This window comes from Trachinotus anak, unplaced genomic scaffold, assembly GCF_046630095.1.
Source record: "Trachinotus anak isolate AG129_WGS33_773 ecotype Australia unplaced genomic scaffold, CSIRO_AGI_Tana_v1 ptg000004l, whole genome shotgun sequence".
Lineage (NCBI taxonomy): Eukaryota > Metazoa > Chordata > Actinopteri > Carangiformes > Carangidae > Trachinotus > Trachinotus anak.
In genome coordinates this window covers 26,352,501-26,368,455 of record NW_027273855.1, presented here as the reverse complement: position 1 = coordinate 26,368,455, position 15,955 = coordinate 26,352,501, and the positions used below count along the sequence as shown (strand labels likewise).

The window sequence follows — 15,955 nt, the reverse complement described above, 5'->3', positions numbered from 1 at the left end:
ACAGACACACACACACAAACATACTGCACACACACAAACACACACTCACACAATACAATCCACATACAACACACAGTGACAGCCGCACACATTCACACATATTATTACTTTAATCACACACTGCTCACTTCCACTTTTCAAGAGACGCCTACACTTATCTGGAAATTCTCACACACACACACACACACACACACACACAAACACACACAGCACAGTATATGCACACGTATTAAAACAAGCTCCATCTTGTGTTTCTTTCCTCGACAATTAAAGCGACAAAGAACAGGAAGTTTATTTGTATGGAAGTTACAATCTGAAACATCTCCACCTCCAGATGTTTCTCTCCCATGAAACACACTGAGAAAAACAACTGGGTCTCTGCCTCTTCCCATCATCCTCCACTGCCAGTTACTGCCTCCTCGTTTCCTACCTGCCCCCCCCCCCACCTCTCCTCTTACCCTGATGCTGTCGTATCGTTGCCTACGCTGACTTCTGCTGTGGCGGGTGAGGCCAACTGGCCAAGCTGGTTACTATTTTCCCTTCAGCTTCACTTGCTGCTCTCAGACGCACAATCACCTGCATCAGGTCACATAATCAATAGAGCTGTGACTCGTGAGGCTTTGGTCCAATTTGTTGACTTTGTTTTGTCCGTTCAGGTCGTGTTGGATGAAGGTTTCTCTTTCAGAAATGAGTCAGTTTGCTGAAGTTGTTATGAAGCTGCCTGTGCAGCATTTTCTTTTTTTGCAGGGTGAAGTACAGTAAATAAATGAATGATATAGCTACATAATAAACACATAACATGATTCATTTACATTTTTCAATTTAAATTCCATCACGTCAATTCATATAATCATTAGATAAACAATTACAAAACTAGTTAAATGAACAGGTTTAGTTAAACTTGTGAGGACTGTGTGTCTAGCTTGTGTTTCATACACAATCTGGCCACTTGGATAAAGTAAGACAAATGTAAAACATATGGACACGTGCACGACGAATATTTATGATTATTAATAAAGGTTGAGGTCCGTGCTAATTATAGGAGTTTCCCAGGAGAAACGGTAAAACTGGAGGGCACCGGGAGATGACCTTCAAATTCACTGACAGCTGGTGCTGGAGTCTGCATTTGTTCTGACTCGACCTGCGATCTGTTTGAGATTTGACATTAAAGGCATAAATTTGACCAAACGCACGACCTGTAGACTCAGACTGATTTTAGACTCGTTCCCAAAGACTTGACACTGAGTCTCCTGAAACAAAAGACTTTTATTCATTTCAGTGTACATTCATTTTTCCATCATTCTCCTTCAGTTCTTTGTTCTGCCGTGTGGCTTATATGTTGGCATAAATCTCTTATTTGCATTGCAGGTATGCAGGTATGTTTACCTGAGACTGGCAGCAAATGAAGCCGCAGCCAAGAGTAATTTAAACCCTCCTCAGATCAAAGTCACAGCCCGGGATAAGAATTTAGTAAAGAGTTGTAGACATCTCTGAGTCAGTGTAGTCACAGTAATATCATAAATCATTTTTATAACTGGCTGCCTGTACCAGTTCAGTCAGATACACACACACACACACACACACACACACACACACACACACACACACACACACACACACACACACACACACACACACACACACACACACAGTACATCTACATAAATCCAGTCGCAAGTCTGTAAATCATGATAGCGCAGTCTGATTCTCTGATTGTGTGTGCGTGCGTGTGTGTGTGTGTGTGTACTTGTACTTGCTACATAGTAAGGACCAAAAAAAGTATTTTACTAACAGAGTGAGGACATTTTGGGAAAGTGAGGACATTTTGGCCGGTCCTCACTTTTTGAGACACCTTCAAATCACATGTTGAGGGTTAAGACTTGGTTTTAGAGTTATGGTTAGAATTAGGTTTAGGTTAAGGTTAGGGTCAGGGTTAGGGTTAGGCTCTCAGGTGTGATGGTTAAGGTTAGGGTGAGGGGCTAGGGAATGCATTATGTCAATGCATGTCCTCACAAAGATAGAAGTACAAGTATATGTGTGTGTGTGTGTGTGTGATGTTCAGAGGTAAGCTTGTCTTACTTGTAGGGGTCGTTGGGGTCCTTGGCGTTGCAGGCCTCAGCGTGTCCGTTACACACACAGCGTCCTCCGATACTGATGTCTTTGAGACTGTAGTAATACTGTAGAAACACAACACACACATCAGTCAGTACCATCAGTATATTGTGATATTTAATGACTTAATTAAGGAGGAGATGATTACAGAGAGTTTGATGAGGAGATATAGGCTAGGGGATGGTTAGCTTAGCTTAGCATTAAGACTGGACACAGGGGGAAACAGCTAGCCTGGCTCTCTCCAAAGGTTTAAAAAAGCTCATTAATTATCATGTTCTATGCTGTCTGTGTAAATGCTGATGCAGTAGATTTTGTTACTTCTGACAAAGCCAGGCAAGTTGCTTCCCCCTTAATGCTAAGCTAGGCTAAATATGGCCTGGAGTGAAATTCTAATGTTTCAAAAATAGTCGACTGACTGAGTATTTTTTTATATTTCTCCAGCTGTAATAAGATTGGGTCCTGGATTTGAATATTTTTCTCATTTAAGCTTCAATAAAGTTTCAAAACAAGAAGAAAATGGACATAATATACATAATCTTTGTTCTTACACTCAGATGTTAGTTTCCTGGTCTTGCTGTCAGTCATTTTAGGAGAATATGATCAATATGATGCTGAATCATGATTGGTTCTGTCTTACCCTGCGGGTGACTGTGGGGTCGCGGAGCGCCTTGCCCATCAGGTGTCCCAGCAGCGTGTTGGTTCTCAGGAAGCGCAGCCGGATGTTGGTGGCCTTGGTGAAGTCCCTCAGCACCGGAGAGTAGGAGAAGTTCATCGCCCCGGGACGACCGTTCACCAAGGACACCACAATCTGACGGAGGAGGAGGAGGAGGACAAAGGTATCTATCAGCTAACGAACAGATGTGGAAGTATAAACATCACAGCCTGGGAAAGCCTAGTTAGCATCAGAGGGACGATATCAACTGAATCAAACACAACATGTGATGTCAGAGCACAGAATGACTTTTATTCCTGTGCACAAGATGACTATACAATTAAAAATAGCAATTTAGCTGTATGAGGCAAATCAACAGGTCCTGACTCCACAAAATAATCCAGGTAGCAGTGACACAGGGCTGAACCAGTGACTGTTTCCATCATTGATTATTCTGATGATTCTTTTCTCAATGAATCAATTAATTCATTGTTTGATAAAATGTCAGAAAATAGGGAAAAATGTCAAAACTTTTTAGATTTTCAAGATGAAGAAAAGCAGCAAATCTGCACCTCTGACAGGTTGGAGGGGGGAAATGTTTGCTTTAAAAATGGCAATCAGCTGATCAGTTATCAAATCAGCTGCTGATCATTCTCCTGTCAATCAACTAACTGATTCACCGACTACTAGAACATACTTCTCCGTTTTCCAGCGGGACGATACGCGAGTATTCTGTGGTGCAGACGATGTCGTTGTCATTGTTGATCCTCTCGATGGTTCTCTGTCCAAAACGCTCAATACAGTCTCTCTTAGAGGCTACACACACACACACACACACACACACACACACACACACACACACACACACACACACACACCAAAGAGAGAGGAGAGAAAGGGGGAGGAAAAAAAGAAAAGCTTATAATCAGTTAAAACCACAGACTGGGAAACGTGATCATCCCTTCATGTTCTTCCATGTTAACTTCATGAGTGTGAACCGTCTCGTGGTATTTTAATGATGCGTCTCACTGTGATAATTAGAGGAGGGTCTGGGTTTGGTGGAGGTCTATTATTTTACCCAGCAGTCCTCTTTAAACACACCTCAGCTGGAACACACAACAGCTGGAACACACAACCATCAGCTCCAGTAACTCTGTATAAGCTGCTGTAAAACTAACTGATTCCTGATCCAACAAGTTTTTATTGATTCATGAATTGAACACTTAGGCTGATCACATGTGACCACATTACAAAATCAAAAGATATCAGTTTACTGGGTAATAACAAAAGGGAAAAAGGAGGAAGTCCTCACTTTTGAGAAGCTGAGGGACTGTGTGAAAATGATTAGGGTGGAAGGGGTTTCATCAAATGTTTTTTGAAGAGTGCTTAGTGATTGACAGCTCACACCTTCACTTTAGTATGCATCTTAACAAAGAGCAGTAAAATATTAAAAAGTAAAAACTGATCAATAAATAACAGCCTGAAAATTCAACAAGCAGGATGCATCATTTTATTATGCTTACTACTGGCTACTGCTCATTCTACTGCTGCTGTGAGAAAATTATTATTATTGCATTTTAAAATCTTTGTGCACTTTTAGTTATTAAAGGAAAACTGAATTGTCAATCAGTAGTTTTATATTACTATGAAATATTGCAGGTATTTACAAACTTCTCTTAAGGGAGCGGTACAAAGAATATATTGATACATATATTCATACCACAGGGAGGGCCTTTAATTTTCAACCCTCCTTCACACAAATAATTTTTGCACAGTCCCTAAAACATGTTTCACATTTTTCTTGAAAAATGTCAAATGTTTCACTCACAATGAAAATTGCTAATTTGTCAAACCTCTTAAACTGATACACATCATTCAAAATTCAAAAATATAACTAGTCTGTAAGTGTGAGAGTTTGTGTGCAGCTCAGTGACCTGTTTTCAGTGACCTGTGCTCGTTGCTGTTTCCTTTCGTTTGTTTCTGAGCTGAACTTTGGACAAACTGCCTTGTGTTTCAGGTGCTGTATAAATAAAGTTGATTTGAGGATGATGATCTTATTGATGCCACCAAATAAGCTGCCACGTGCATGTGGAGCAGTTTTGAGGTCAAGGGTCAGGGATCAGTATTAAATCAAAATCGTCTCATGAGGATGATGTAATGAGGCTTTTCTTCCCTTTTCACCGTTCATTCAGCTTGTTTCAGTCACATTGTTTCTTCACAGAGAAACAGAGATATTCATTTTATCTCAGATTTGTCCTTGACACAGAAACGAGACCGAGTCGAGGAGCGAAGGTGATTTTATAGAGTCGAGCTGTCAGATCCAGCCCTCAGGAGCTGCAGCAGCTCAAACCCAAACTGTCAAATAGCTGTGAGATTTACAGCCGTGAGGCCAATGCTAATCTATTCGGTGCCATTCCCCCCCCCCCCCCCCCCCCCCCCCCCACCCCCCACCCCCCCCCCCACCCCCCCACCCCCCCACCCCCACACACACACACACACACACACACACACACACCCTTTGACGGTACAGTTCAGCAATACGAGAGTATTGTATGGCGTTCTGATGGTAGTTCTTACAGTTAAAATTACAGTACTTGTTCTCACCTAATGTTACTTTTCTCATTAATCTAAACCAAGTCAGGATCAGATCCCAGGTCAGGCCAGTCGAGTTAAATCCAAATGTGAACCGGCACTGCGCCATATATGCCTGATTTGAGGGATGCAGACTTGGACAGATCTGGGCTGAAAACCAGCTGCAGTCTGGCTCAGCGGAGATACGCCAACAACTGATTTTTTTTTCCATCACCACACACAGTGAAGAAATATGGTCGAAACTAACATGTCTCAACAAGCTGACACAACTTGCAAAGTGTCCATCATCCTCCCAACGCAGTCATCTGAAACTATATTTTTCTTTCTCGTAGTGTTTACTTTATCTTTTAACTTTGGCGTGGAGGAAGCTGCAGGATCGACCGTGGCTCACAGGCTCCGTGATGTGATGTGGAGAACATGAAAGAAAACAGACGCCGAGCCCCTGTGAGTGTAACAGTATATACGGCTGCACTGAGAACCAGCCGACCTGCACTGTGAGTTTAACAACTTCACATTCAAGAATTTCGGATTAAAGACGTCAATCAAACTCTTTTATTTATCTGCCGTCTTGGACACCTTTCAATAATGCTGATTAATCCCATGTCATTATGTGGGAACATTACACACACACAGAGGGGCAGTCGACCCAAACCCCCACCGTCTTTCTCCCTTTACTCATATGCTCTTCAAGCTGCGACCTGTTGGCAGACATGCCTGGAATTCCCCCTGCAGCCCACCTGGATTGACAGCTGCCATAGCCAATCAGCTGGCAGCTCTGTGATGTAATGCTCTCCCGCCTTTGACCCGACCACCAAACTAATCAACCAATCAGCCGCCTGCCCTTGGGCCTGCTGTTTAAGTCCGGGATTATAGGGAGAATTAAAGTGAACCCCGGGGGAGGTTGGGAAAGCAATGAAGTGATGCTGATGGAATCTGACTCGGTTTGGTCCCAATAACCTGACATCGGGAGTCACACACATGTACGGTACAGGTGAACATGTGTGTGTGTGCGTCTACTCACAGGCGAAGTACTGCCAGGGTTGGTAGGTCTGACCGAAGTCGACGGATCTCTCCAGAACCCAGAGGTCCGGACGGGGGGAGTTGGCGAACTTTATCAGCACGTAGGCGACGTGGAAGAGCTGCAGAGACACAGAGAGGAAGACACGAACCTTAAAGACAAAAACACAAACTGAGGAGTGGATGATTTAATGTACATTTAACCAAATGAAAAGGCTGAAACCTAAAGGAAAAGAAAGGATGAGACAGGAAAGGAAATTAAAAAAAAAGGAATGTAAGAAAGGAAAATAAGGAAAGAAAAAGAAATGAAAAGAAGGGTTGGAAAGAAAGGAGAAAAAAGGAAAAGAAAGGATAGGAAAAAGATGGGGAAAAGAAAGGACAATGGAGGAAAGGGGAAATGGGAAAGTACAGGAGTAAAGAGAACAGAAAAGAAAGGAAAGAAAAGCAAAGAAAACATGAGGTAGGATTGGGAAAAAAGGAATGTACAGGAGAAAAGAAAAGAGAAAAGAATCTGGCAATTAAGGTGAAGAAGGAAACTCGATCTGCCAGCATCTAATAAAACCAATCGACCTTTGCGTTGACCCGAACAGTTGACCTGTGAAACTCGTCCTCTCTGAGGAGCCGTCACGTCAGAACCAACTACAGTTCGTCTGATCTACTGCGTCCTGCTACATGTAACGTTACGAGTCCTCGTCAGACAAGCTGCTGATTCCCGACACTAACGAGCACCAGATGCTCACTCATCGCACTCGGCTCCGCGGCCGCCTGCAGTCTCCTCTCTTTCACTTGTCATCCCTCGTTCATTTCCTGAAAGGCCCTGAAGCTGCTCAGACGGCGATGACAAACTGCTCTCATGGGAAGAGCTCAACTGTTTGGTCTGTCGGACCTTGAAATCGCTCCACAGCCGAAACAGAACGCACTGAAACAACACAATGATGCACATAATAATAATACAGCAAATCACAATCACCTCCCCTGTGTGTGTGTGTGTGTGTGTGTGTGTGTGTGTGTGTGTGTGTGTGTGTGTGTGTGTGTGTGTGTGTGTGTGTTGTACAAAGAGACGGTGTTGACAGCTCAGTTTAAGTGAAGTATGTGATGAATTATACCACAAATAAATCAACAATAAAGCTGAAAGACAGGTAATGAAACTCATCTGTCTGGGTTTGTTCATCTTATATGAACATGATGATGAAATATTCATTGATCCCGAGACACTTCATGATAGTTATTGATTATTCATGATGGCAGGTTTCATTATAGAGCAGCTGGAGAGATCGACTGCAACAAATGACAGGGGAAAGAGGCGAGAAGAAAGCGGTGAATCATTAAATTACCTGCATCCCTGCTGCCAGAACCCAAAGACACCATCACATCACATCTGCTTTAGCTGCTACAGCGGCTCATGGTGCATCTCAGAACAGATTTTAAGACCTTAAATCTCTCCGTGGCCTCTCTCCCAGCTACGTCTCTGACCTCTTAACGTACCACAGACTGTAAACACAGTAAAGATGGTCGTAGTCTCTGTGACGTCTCCCTCAGGTTTCTGAAGAACGGTTTTGAAGCTGCGAGTGAGCTGCTGCTCGGTCGCCATCTTGGCAGTGCCTGACTCCCAGCTCATCCAGAAATGGGCAAAGGGGGGGGCATGTGTGGAGCTCAGACTTCGGCGCATGTCGGTTGGTGGCAAGGATACGCTCACCCACCTGTCACTCAAAGCAGCCACGCCCCAAGCCTTTTAAAATTTGGTTTTATCACATCAGTGTTGGTTTCATTTTTTTAGATCTGGTTACTTTGTAACATAGATTTTGAAAAGTACTCAAAAAATAAAGATTATTAATATATTTGTGTTGAAGTTGATCTTAAATTGTGGTCAGATCTTCATCTGAGTTACTTAGAACTAATAACACAAATCATTGTGTTGCTTTTGTCCATACTGAAGACATCATTAAAATATTCACAGAAAACACACAAAGAATGTGAAGTTTGTACGAATGCTCCGAAGTTAACACTTGTCTTTCTGCCCGTGTTACAACAAGCTCCAGGTTTTTGTCTGTTTCACCAAGAGTACACACACGCACGCATGCACCCACACACACTCTTTGATCATCCATCATTGGAGCTTGGCCTGTGATCTCCAGACTTCCTCCTCCTGACATGCTCTGTCTGTCAGAGGTGGTGACAACACACACACACACACACACACACACACACACACACAACTTGCATACACAAAGACCTGCAACAGCTAGTGCTACTCCATCACTGTGGAATGCCAACAGTGTGTATGTGTGTGTGTGTGTGTGCTGATGAATGAGAGGAGGAGGATGGAGGCAGAGGAACATGTCAGTTTTTTGTGTTGACAGAAGAGACTCAAGTTCCTCGTTCATCCATCTCCTCTCTGACCTGTCAATCTTTTTTTCTGCTAAAACTACAACATCTGAAAACTTCATCACAGGTGCAATATCTATAAAACCTGATTCTTTTAACTTTATTTTAAAAGTCTGTCTGGTTGAAAAAAGAGGATTCTACCTAAGGCTTAACCAAACAGCTGTGTGTACACGCGTGTGTGTGTGTCAGTGTGTGTGTGTGTGTGTGAGGGTCAGGAAACAGAAAGCGAGGCCTCAACACGTCCCTCAGGGCCAAAGATATTGAAAGAAACATCCATAAGCATTCCTCTGATTCCAGGGTTAAAGTCTGACCTGAAGTTCAGAGCAGACGCTTTGAACCGGAGACGTTTCTAACTGAAAACACACGACCCAGCACGCAGAGGAATCCGGTGATCCTCTGCCCGGGTCCCGGGACCCTCACACTGACTGCAGCCGTTGGAGATCCACTCTGCCAACATTTACACTTTATTTTGTCACGTCAGATTCCATCCACTCACATCCACGAATGAGCTCCAGTGAAAGCTCACTTTGAAACAAACACGTGAAGCTGATAGAGAAAGGGTTAAAATACCAAACGCTTCAGCTGATCTGAGCTTTAATCAGTCAACTCACCAAACCTAGAAATAAAACACTGATAACACAGGAAAACAGATCGACAGCTAACCCCCTGATCCCTGATGGGAAATATGGTCTTAAATTTCCAAATCACAGGAGGAAACCCATGAGTGTAAGAAACAGGTGATTGGTCACCATGGCAACCTGTAACATAAGATAAAATGTGACATAGCACCTGTGGCTGTATCTATCTGCTGTATTTTGATTTTTAATGTGCAACATTACACGATACTGCAAACTGTGAACTGGTGAAAACAGGCAACACAAACCAGAATAAAACACAAAGAAACCACTGCACTTCTCTCTGTCTGTCTCTGTCTCTCCAGCTCTCAGCAGGAGCCAGTCTGTTGCCTGGTATGAACACACACACACACACACACACACACACACACACACACACACACACACACACACTCAACAAAAGGTTTCGCTGACCCCCTTTTTTTTCCCTATATCGCACACACACACACACACACACACACACCCTCCATAGGATTTATGGATTAGTAGCGGCCTCCCAGGTCAGCCTCCCTGAATTGCCTTCAGACCCATCAGTCAAACCATTGTTACCATGGCAACGGGCAGCCAGCAACAGGTCAGAGTGAGGAGAAAGAAGCTGATAGAGAAAGTGAAGAAGAGGAAGACGTGACAAAGATGGAAAAAGACGAGCAGAAACTTTAAAAGCTCTTCATTAAAGTTGTGAGTCAGATCTGAGGCTTTTCTCTCTCATCACTCAACACTTCAAAGCTCGGCACAGAGTGGAGCCATCAAAGACCTCGACTGAGCACTTTGTCTCGTACAAACAGGCGCACGCTGCTAAAAGTGCACTTAGCAGACCAAAGAAAGACACGAGCGCTGCTTCATCACGTAACCTCGCAGGACAACGGCCCTCAACATCTGTGGCGCGTCCTCGAGAACGACAGGTGGATGAGACGCTCAGGCCGGGAAGACCCAGGATTTGTGATGACAGAAGGAGAGGAGGGTGGATAAGAGCCTGAGCCTGGATAAAGTGACCCAGGATTTACTGTTTCTACTGTATTTTACTATAATAGGTTCATAGGACTGCATATATTTTCATAAACCACAGACAGCATCAAGGAGGTCCACAGGAAAACTGATCATACAAATGAATGGCAAATACTGTTAAAGCTCCACACAGTCTAAAGGTAGATGTCCATGTATTTCTGATTATAAAGCAGCTCTAGGTTCTATATTAATACTGTGAAAGTATCAAAGCCTCAGTCCACAGAGAAATGCACACAGCCTGTATTCAGAAACTGAGCCTTAAAACCAGCCGTCAGGACTTCTGGGACTTTGTGATGTCACAAAAAAGCACCATGCCCCAAGCCCCGCCCACCTGAACCCACCATCCAACCTTGCAGGATTTGGTTTCTCTTTAATGGCTGAGGTCCATTTAAATGATCCACAAGTTTTGTAAATGAAAATTTCCTTATAGGTCCAAGTTTTTAAATTCTTACTTTTATTTTCTACTTTTTCTTGTTTTCAGCATAAAACTGAAAAACAAAAACACAGAATCATCAACTACTGGAAAGAGAACAAGGCAACAGACGGTTCAGCTGTAAGTAAATGAGGTTTTATATGAACCTATTAACTCACCCTGAACAACGCGCTGACAGACACTGTTTGAATGTTTAGGTGTATATGACCGGCTGTCTGAGGAATGCAGGTGTGTGTGTGTGTGTGTGTGTGTGTGTGTGTGTGTTTGGCCCCTGGCTGGTTTAATAATTGTACACATTCCTTGGTGGCACCACATTCCCGGTGCCTCAGGTAACCATGGAGATAAGACGGGGGGGGGGCATACAACAAAGGGACAGAGGGAAGGATAGAGGGATGGAGGAGGGAGGGAAGGATGGAGGAGATGCTTCAACATGTAGAAACCCTGGAGAGACGTGGTAACAGCAGACAGATCGACTTTAAATGTCACCTGCTGAGGCTGAGTCTGAGTTTCAGTCCTGATTTCACAGCTTTTTACGGAGGAAACACTGCAGCGGAAAACTCACAATGCTTTGTTCTTATTTATCATCTTCTTATTTTCATTATTATTTCATTACATTGTCCCTATACAATAAAGTAATAAATGGAAAAAAAAGCCAGTAATTCAATTTTTCAATCTACAAAAAGAAAAGGAATCTGCACAGATTTATAACTGAATCATTTTTCATGTCATTTTCTCAGCAACAGTTTATAAGTCTTTTGAAATGGTGATATTTGCTGGTTTTCTTACTCTTCTGTGCTTGTAAACTGAAAATATCTGGGTTGGGTGACATTGGTTGGACACCAGATAACAGTGATAACAATCACTAGCTGCAGCCCTGAAAGACATGTTCACTGAGGTTTCAACTTTTTTGCAGAAAGAACAACATATGTGCTGCTGAAAAGAGAAAACAAGGTGCTATTACACTCAAACGCATCATTTCTACCCTGTAAATAAAGTTGATCAATAAAATTGATTTCCTCTCTGTCCAAATGAACCTTGTCTCGGTTTCAGAGTTAAGAAACGATAAAGATCTAGTGGCTGGAATCCAACATCTGGATCAGCACCAGAATCTAATCAACTGTTCTTTGGCTCAAACGCAAACTGGTCTCTGTGCAGCTGAAAGAAAAAAAACAACCAAAAAAAAAAAAACATAGGTGAATGTAATTTAAATGAAATCAGAAAGTTATTTGAGCTCTCTCTCTCGGACTCTGAGCTGGACGCTGTTTTTATGATACGTACGTGCGTGCGTGCGTGCGTGCGTGCGTGCGTGCGTGCGTGCGTGCTGAGTCTGGACAGTATCAGAGTGTGTGACAGACACACAAAGAGAAGGTTGGGCAGAAAATCACAGCAGAAAAAACACAGAGCTGTGAACTGCTGCCAATCAACTCAACGCATCACTGACAACACTGTGTGTGCGTGCGTGTGTGTGTGTACTTGTACTTGCTACATAGTAAGGACCAAAAAAAGTATTTTACTAACAGAGTGAGGACATTTTGGGAAAGTGAGGACATTTTGGCCGGTCCTCACTTTTTGAGACACCTTCAAATCACATGTTGAGGGTTAAGACTTGGTTTTAGAGTTATGGTTAGAATTAGGTTTAGGTTAAGGTTAGGGTCAGGGTCAGGGTTAGGGTTAGGCACTCAGTTGTGATGGTTAAGGTTAGGGTAAGGGGCTAGGGAATGCATTATGTCAATGAGTGTCCTCACAAAGATAGAAGTACAAGTATGTGTGTGTGTGTGTGTGTGTGTGTGTGTGTGTGTGTGTGTGTGTGTGTGTGTGTGTGTGTGTGTGTGTGTGTGTGTGTGTATCCGGTGGGAACACACCTCAGCTATTATCTGAAATTTGTTTCTGTAAAATGAAATAATGCAGTAAAAATGCATCATTTATCCTCTAACTGCTGAAACAATGACTGTAGCAAATGATTATTAAATATCAATAAAAACAGCTTTTGTATATTTCCAAGTTCCCTGAGGCCACAGTGATGAAAACTTTGAATTTCCAGAGACATTTTCAGTCACTTATCAATTAAGTGACGACTGATTTGATCAAACTAATGGACTTCATGAAATGTAACAGGAATCTATTCTCAAAAACATCTGGAATCACAGCTCACACACTGCTACACATTGTGACTGTGAACGCAGCACAGACAGATGTTCTGTGTGTGTGATATGTCTTTACAGTAAGCCAGGCGGATGGGCAGATTATTCTGGTGTCTTGGGGGGCGGTGGTGGGGTGGTGTTAGGGAATGTGTCCAGAGGTGGAGGGGGTGAGAAAAGAGGGAGGGGAGGGGGGTTGATAAGGGAATAATGGTGGTGCTGTACGGGGGATGTTTCCTGCATCATCACCTCTGAGAGCATGTGTATGTATTTCTGATGATCCACTTTTATTTTTATCATTGATTGATTTTGTAAGTAACTGACTAATTGTTGGGTCTAAAAGTTTAAAAGACATTGTCTTAAATCCCAACATGTCATCTCTCCAACCAGAAAAGCCAAAGATTTTTAATTTACAACCACAGAAGATGAAGAAATTCACATATAAAATAAAGAAAATCAGCAGATGCGGATGTGAAATGATGAAGACTAGAGTTCAGATAGAGAAGGACCTGAAGCAGCTGCTGCCTTCAGCCTTTATGTCTCATCTCGTTTCTCCAGCTCTGAGATTAACAACGACAACGATAAATACCTCAGGGACTGAAAATGATTTGAGAAAGGAAAACGTTTTCGGTGCATGAGTGAACTCAGGTCCAGCTTCAACAGACGGGACAACGTGACAGGATCTAAGTTTTTAATTAGGTGCAATAAAATCCCTCCATCCTCACACTTTCTATCAAAGTGTCGTCTGCTCCTTGTTCACAGCAAAGGATCATCTTCACTGCTGAAATACAGCAGCACACAGGGTTGGAACTGGGTTGGAGTGAGTGATGATGATGTCAGTGTGCAGAAGATAAAAGATGAAGAGGAGCAGCTTTAATCACACTGGCCTCATAACCCTCCTTCACAGCTTTAATCCCTCCATCCACTGTTTCCACTGACTCTTCTTCTTATCTGTCAGTTAACTGTCAGTCGCTGTGTAATCTGTCTCACTCTGTCTCTGCAGGAAGATCCAGTGGTGCCAGACTGAGCAGCAGCTGCTGTGCGCACACACGCATGCACGCGTGTGCGTGCGTGCGTGTGTGTGTGTGTCAGGCTTGGACAGCTCCCAGAGAGTGAAGGTCATTCTTCACATTCCAAGTCAGTCTCAGTGTTGCACTTCTCTTTCCTTCACTAATCCTCCCTAAACATGTAGTCACCTCTTCTCCTGCTTTATTTCTCCCTCTTCATCTTCCTCCCTCCTCTTCATCTTCCTCCCTCCTCTTCGTCTTCCTCTCAGTCCATCTCTCCCAGTATCATATTCTGACTGGCTTCATTAGCATGTAAAATATTCCAACAAAAGAAAACTTTGCATATTACAATTATGTCCACAAAGTTTTCTCTGTGTCTCACAGTTTAGTTCATCAGTATCAGTTTCACTGTGATGAAGAAAACCTTCATTAGATATAATATTCATCTCTACTCAGAAACAAAAGCAGCATTTCTTCCTCATCAGAAGCTCATTAAAAGTTCCTGTTCGCCATGAAAATCCAGTCTGAACATCACAAAGTCACATTTTCAGCTTCTCCTGACGGAGGGAAGTCTCTTCTGAAAAATACATTTATATATATAACTGATGCTGCCTAAATTATGCGGTTTTCTACATGAGCATCTGCGAAAACCTTCCCTCACAATATGTATCACCTGTTTACCTGCAGTCACTGTTTTCTCTTGTTTCAGTGCCCTGAACCAATCCAGGCACGGGACAAAGGATGCACACCCCCGTCTCCAGAGCCACAGCCCTGCACGTTGAATGCTCAGCCGCCGCCCTTTGATGTCTGTGCACCACAGTGAACTTAATTCATGCAGCAATTACATTTCACTGCACCAAACCATGTAGTAGTACATAAAAGTTATTTTTAGAAGTCAGTGTTGTCTGAATACAAACTGAAAACAGAGAGAGGACTCGTCCTCATAGAGACGTAAAGCTGTACTGGAAAAGGACGTTTTCTTTCTATCTGGTCTCCACACTGTCTCCCCCACCCCCCACCCTCTTTCTCCGGGGGATTGGGAACCTCCATCTACTCTTCCTACTGAATTCCAGGACAGAATTCCTGCCCAGGATTCCTGAGGGGAAAAAATTCTCACAACTCGTCTTCGATTTCAGTGAGAACATTTTCAGACAGTTTTGGGTTCCACCGTTTAAACCAGGATGCCTCTTTAAACGTGTCTGATTGAATCATAGGGGCTGAAAACAATACTGTCTATCCGAGCAGAACCTTTGACTTTTCCACTGTTGAGTGATTTATCCGCTGAGAAACCAAGAGGCTCTTGGGAAACTGCTGTGTAAGACAGTACGCTTGAAATGAACGAGTTTATAAAGCGTGTCGTCCTAACATGTGTAAAGGCCGACGTCTTTATATCTGTTCCAAACGGGCTCTCAGAGGTGAGGTGAAAAGCCAAAATCATCGGTGGTGAATGACGTGGATCAAAACAACCACCTCTCTTCATCATGGCTGGATTCAAACCAGGGTTGCAAATGTACGAGATTGTCACGGTGGCATTATCATCATCCTCATCGTCATCGTGAGTTACAATGATCCTGAAAGGAATGAAAAAATGTTTTCATTTTGGTTGAAAAAAAACACGTTGTTGTTATTGAAACTTGAAACCTTTTTTTTTTTTTAATGTGAGTATGTGTGAAGTGTCTTCACCTCCAGTTTGAAAAGAAAAATTACAAACTGTACTTTGAGGAGGGGACACACACGTGCAGATGAGATTCTACCTCCAGCTGCATTTTTTTCAGACTGTAGAAAAGATAACTGTCATTTGTCCTACCAGGGTGTACTGCTGCAACATCGATCCCCACACCTCGTCCAGATACATCAGGTTTGGGACGATATTCATTTATAGAGAATGTGTGATATTTCCTGCCATATATGATATTCTTCAATGTTTTTTTATATTATTATTTAACAAGATATTTCAGTTTTCTTCTGCCCATGATGTC

General features: G+C 42.9%; 1 protein-coding gene across 2 annotated transcripts in view; it reads right to left on the bottom strand.

The window, feature by feature from the left end:
• lama5 (laminin, alpha 5) overlaps window positions 1-15,955 on the bottom strand; it is an 87,834-nt gene that overhangs the window by 44,818 nt on the left and 27,061 nt on the right. For both annotated transcript variants that reach the window (XM_071477498.1, XM_071477499.1), the window contains exons 3-6: window positions 6,378-6,495; window positions 3,462-3,580; window positions 2,750-2,920; window positions 2,080-2,177 (exon numbers count right to left, since the gene is read on the bottom strand). In XM_071477498.1, the coding sequence (XP_071333599.1) occupies window positions 2,080-2,177; window positions 2,750-2,920; window positions 3,462-3,580; window positions 6,378-6,495 (506 nt within the window). The remainder of the gene's footprint in view (window positions 1-2,079; window positions 2,178-2,749; window positions 2,921-3,461; window positions 3,581-6,377; window positions 6,496-15,955) is intronic.